This window comes from Chelonoidis abingdonii, chromosome 2, assembly GCF_003597395.2.
Source record: "Chelonoidis abingdonii isolate Lonesome George chromosome 2, CheloAbing_2.0, whole genome shotgun sequence".
Classification (NCBI taxonomy): domain Eukaryota; kingdom Metazoa; phylum Chordata; order Testudines; family Testudinidae; genus Chelonoidis; species Chelonoidis abingdonii.
Window position 1 is genome coordinate 302,590,857 of NC_133770.1, and position 5,209 is coordinate 302,596,065.

At 62.4% G+C, this 5,209-nt stretch overlaps 1 protein-coding gene across 1 annotated transcript in view; it reads left to right on the top strand.

The window, feature by feature from the left end:
• Positions 1 to 5,209, top strand: part of LOC116822795 (microtubule-actin cross-linking factor 1, isoforms 6/7-like) — a 143,143-nt gene that overhangs the window by 45,455 nt on the left and 92,479 nt on the right. Inside the window, 4 exon segments of the mRNA XM_075063409.1 lie at positions 843 to 950; positions 1,183 to 1,401; positions 3,274 to 3,477; positions 3,898 to 4,129. Coding sequence (XP_074919510.1) covers positions 843 to 950; positions 1,183 to 1,401; positions 3,274 to 3,477; positions 3,898 to 4,129 — 763 coding nt within the window.

Sequence of the window (5,209 nt, forward strand, 5' to 3'; positions counted from 1 at the left end):
CTTTCTCCACAACACTCATGATTGTATAGACCTCTATCATATCCCCCCTTAGTCTCCTCTTTTCCAAGCTGAAGAGGTCTAGCCTCTTTAGTCTTTCCTCGTATGGGACCCTCTCCAAACCCCTAATCATTTTAGTTGCCCTTCTCTGAACCTTTTCTAGTGCTAGAATATCTTTTTTGAGATGAGGCGTCCACATCTGTACACAGTATTCGAGATGTGGGCGTAGCATGGATTTATAGAAGGGTAATAAGAGATTCTCTGTGCACACACACACTCAGAAATGCTGACTGAGACATACAAAGCACCCACCGATTCACACGAACTACGCCACTCTAGCCTATGCGCACACACATAGACACACTGACTGAGTGCAGGCGTCTCTCACAAGCAGTTCAGTACGTTCAGGTCAGCGAGGTGCTCATCCCGATGAGCTCCCTGGGCACTGCCCGTGTGTGGCAGAGCAGAGCCCGCAGTGCCCTGTCGGAGAGGGTAGGGCCTGAGCTCGGGTCCTCTTTGTGCAGAGCTCCCTGGAGCTGGGGTCCAGCTTCTCTGGCTCTGGGGCTGCTGGGGGTGTGGAGAAAAGGTTGCCCACGGCAAAGGCACCATGCCCAGTGCCGGGCAGTGAGTGGCAGCCACAGAGCTGGGCTTTGGTCGCCTGTCTGCCAAGGGGACTCCCCGAGGCCTGGAGGGTGGGGAAGTGAGCGTGGGCCTAGCGGCTGAGGTGGCAGGTGTATAGCAGGGCTACTACCAGCGAGGCAGAGGCTGCTGGACCCTCGCCTGCCTGTGTTCCCCACAGGGGAGCGCAGCAGCAGGGTTTGTGCTAACACTTCTCTCCCTCTTAGCTCCTCTCCGCCGAGATTCTGCACCACCGGGGCCTGGTGGAGTGCCTGTTGGAGATCTCCGACCCACTGCTCCGCGCCTGGCCCCTGCCCTCACACCAGCACCCGCAGGTGAGACCCGGCACAGCCTCTGGCCTGGGGCCCGTGGGTGATGGGCAGCAAAGGGTGTCCCCTCGGGTACCTGACCCGCTGCGTTCCCCAGCCAGCCACCGGGTGACATGGGGAAAAGCCCCACCTCCTGTGGCCTGGGCTGGGCAGAGCTAGTGCGCTCAGGGAGAAGGCCCATGTCCCATGCTCTGCCCAGCCCGGTGCACGCCCCCTATGAGCTGTTTCTCTGCCCCAGCCATCAGCGCAGTCCCTCCAGGAGCAAGCTGAGCGGCTCTTCCTGGAGAGCGCAGCCTGCGCGGTGCAGCTGGAGCGGGCCCAGGCCCTGCTAGCCCAGTTCACTGAGGCCCATGACGAGCTCACGCCCTGGCTGGAGGAGACGCAGCTGGTGGCTGCGCGGCTATCCCCGGATGCCATCAGCTGGGAAACCTTTAAGGAGCAACAGGACCTGCTGCAGGTGAGCAGGGCTGGAGGGCGAGCAAAGAGGCGGGGACAGAGCCCAGGAACCGGAAGGTACCCTGTGGAATGGGAGCAGGGGGGCCAGGTGTCTGGTTTTGGACCGGAACGCCCAGGCAAAAAGGGACCTGGTGGCTCCAGTCAGCACTGCTGACCGGGCCGTTAAAAGTCCAGTCAGCAGCACAGCAGGGCTAAGGCAGGCTCCCTGCCCGGCTGTGACGATGCGGTTCTGGCGGGACCCAACTGAGAGTGCCAAATCAGGACCAATTGCTTAAACAGGGCAGTCACAGCCCAAGGCTGGGGTTTTTCCACCTCTAAGGCAAACCAAACCAGCCAGACAAAATGACTTCGGTTTCACTCCCCTTAGACACCTTATATGACCCCCTTTACATAGGATTTGGTGCCACTACAGAACCTTGGTTGCAACCCATATTCTATATGGTCCCAGTTTATATCAATAATGTCACACCGGCTCTATGCGGCTCCCCAGAAGCAGTGACATGTCCCGCAGCTCTGAGGCGAGGCCAGGGGGACTCCACACACTGCCCCCTCCCCAAGTGCCAGCTCCGCAGCTTCCTTTGGCCGGGAATCACAGCAAATGGGAGCTGCAGGGGCAGTGCTTGTGGGCAGAGGCAGCCTGCACCGCGCAGAGCTTTCTGGCCACATCTCTGCTTCGGAGCAGACATATTGCCACTTCCGGGGAGCTGCCCAAAGTAAGTGCCGCTCAGATCCTGCACCTCTTACCCCCTCCCACACCCCAATCCCCTGCCCCTCCCAGAGTCCCCTTCCGCACCCAACTCCGTCCCAGAGCTTGCACCCCTCACCTCCTCCCGCATCCCAACCCTCTGCCCTGCCCAGAGTCCTCTCCTGTGCCCCAACTCCCTCCCGGAGCCTGCAACCCTCACCCTCTCTCACACCCCATCCCCTGCCCCGTCCTGAGTCCCCTCCCGTACCCAACTCCCTCCCAGAACCTGAACCCCTCACCCCCCTCCTGCACACCAACCCCATGCCCCAGCCAGAGTCCCCTCCCGTGCCCCAACTCATTCCTGGAGCCTGCACGACGAACCCCCTCCTGCACCCCAACCCCCTGCTCCAGCCCAGAATCCCCTCCCGCGCCCCAACTCCCTGCCCCACCCAGAGTCCCTGAACTTCTCATTTCTGGCCCTACCTGGAGTCCGCATCCCCAGCCGGAGCCCTCACCCCATCCCACACCCCAGCCCCCTGAGCCAGCCAGGTGAAAATGAGCAAGTGAGTTAGGGAAAGTGAGTGACAAAGGGAGTGGGCAGGGGGCGGAGCCTCAGGGAAGGGGGTGGGGCAAGGGAGTTTGGTTTTGTGTGATCAGAAAGTTGGCAACTCTAACTGGCTGCAGAGCAGGGCCCCGATCCTGCCAGGGGCCAAGCACCCAGTGTCTCCAGCAGCGTGCAGAGTCTGTCACCTGAGAGCTAAGGAGCAGCCTCGTTCACCTCTCCCCACGGGCCCCCTCCACGGCGCACTGCCCTGCACTGCGGGCCCAGGCAGTACCATCCACTGGGAGCCTGGGCCCCGCTTTCTAGGCTGCCAGTGACCCGGGAGCTTGGCAGCCCACTGGGGAATCAGGCCAGTCTGGGGCCAGGGGAGGTGATGGGCAGAGAAGGGGGCAGGGCTGCCACATGTCTGGGCACTGAGGGACAGGAGCATCGCGGGGACATGGGGGAGTGGGGTGGGCAGAGGGCCCTGGGGGCAAGGGAGGCCAAGCTAATCATGTCCAGGGGGCAGCTGGAGAAAGCAGAGCTCCCCTCGCTCCCATGTGTGCTCTGGGTTTCCCTGCCACCCTCACGGTGGGTGATCCTTCCCTCCGTGCCCGCACACCGGGTGCTTACCTCTCTCCACGCAGTGTCTGCGGGAGGCCCTTGCTGAGCACCGGCCCCTGATGGGGAAGCTGCAGCGCGTCTCCGCCCAGCTGGCGGAGCTGAGCCCGGAGCAGGGGGCCCTGTTCCAGCAGCAGTGCCAGGCGGCAGAGGAGCAGTACGGCAGCATCCGGGAGCACGTGCGCCAGGCAGCCACGGTGCTGGAAGATGCCATCCCGCGCTACAGCCAGGTACTCAGGGCAGCTCCGTGACAGAGCCCCTGGCCCATCACGCCTCGAACTCCCCTCCCCGCACCAGGCCCATGGGCCCGGTGAGCCCAGCATGTGGCTCCCATGTGCACTGGCCTGGCCAGGGTCACCTCAGCCAGTGTCTCCAGCGGCGCAGCCAGCCCGATGTCCCCACCCTACATGCTCTGGGTATCGAGTGATGGGCTGGCCGGAGCCATGGCTCGATGCCCAGGAAGGGCCAGGGGCTGGGGAGCTGGCCCTAAGAGTGCCTGAAGGACCGATGGGTCCTTGGGTGCTGCCCAGGCCCAGTGGGACCCTGCTCGATGGAGCCGCACCCCAGCTCTCAGCCTGCCTCATCCCCATCCCCACCCAGCAGCTGGGCCCCCAAGAAACCCCTGGTCGGTCCCACGTTCTCTCCCACAGCTCACTGAGCGCATGGACTTTCTGCTGGAGAGCCTGGAGCGGCTCCAGGGCCGTGTGCAGAACCCTCCTGTGGTCCGGGGCGACACAGCCCACCTCCGGGAGCAGATCTGCGAGAACAGTCTGGCGCTGGGCGAGCTGGAGAAGCTGGGGGTGGCACTGGAGACCGTGCGCAGCCAGGGGGCCGAGCTGCTGGCCAGCACGCAGATGGCTCACGCCGATGCTGCGGCAAAAGGTACCGGTGTCTGCAGCCCGCAAGGCTCTGCCTGGGGTCGCCCAATGGCACAGGCACTCAGCACCAGCAGCTCCCGACCCCGAGACACCCCCAGAGGCTGAGCCTGCTGCCTGTGTGGGGGAGACAGACGGGGGCCAGGCTGCTCCCACCCCATACACCAGCCCCTTTGCACAGTGAAAGCTGCATGAGCCCCGAACTGGGGAGAGAGCGTGGCACTGCAGGGCCCCGGGGTGGGGAGATTTCTGGGGGTGGGGGCTGTGGCTGGGGGGGGGCAGGTGATACTACTGGACCCTGGGGATGTAGGAATTACTGGGAGGCACCCCTGGGATGGGGGTCAGTGGTGCTACGGGACCCTGCGAACGGGAGGTCAGTGCCCCTGAGGTTGGGAGATTGCAGGTGGCACTGTTGGTCCCTGGGGAGCGGGGAATTGTAGGGGGTACCCCTGTCACAGAGTTTGGGGGAAACAAAGCCCTGCACCCCCGGCTTCCTGCGATTCACCGTGACTGTCAGCCAGCCAGTAAAGCAGAAGGTTTATCTGGATGACAAGAACACAGTCCAAAGCAAGGCTTGTAGGTACAGACAACAGGACCCACCAGTGAGGTCCATCTGGGGCCCCAGGGAGGCCACAGCCCCGTTGGGAAGCCCAAGCCCTGTCGGGGCCCCTCTCCATTTCCAGTCAGCTCCAAACTGAACCCCTCCCCAGCCCCTCCTCCCTGGGCTTTGTCTCTTTCCCAGGGCCAGGAGGTCGCCTGACCTCTTTGTCTCCAACACCTTCAGCTGGCACCTTTGCAGAGGAGGGACCCAGGCCATCAGTTACTAGGAGACAGAGTGTCAGGCATTTATGACAGGTTTCAGAGTAGCAGCCCTGTTAGTCTGTATCCACAAAAAGAACAGGAGGATTTGTGGCACCTTAGAGACTAACAAATTTATTTCAGCATGAGCTTTCGTGAGCTACAGCTCACTTGTTCGGATGCACAGAATGGAACACACAGACAGGAGATATTTATACATACAGAGTGTCACGGAGTGTGGGGGAGTCCGGCCCTGCACCCCTCTTCCTGGAACCCACAGTGACTTTTA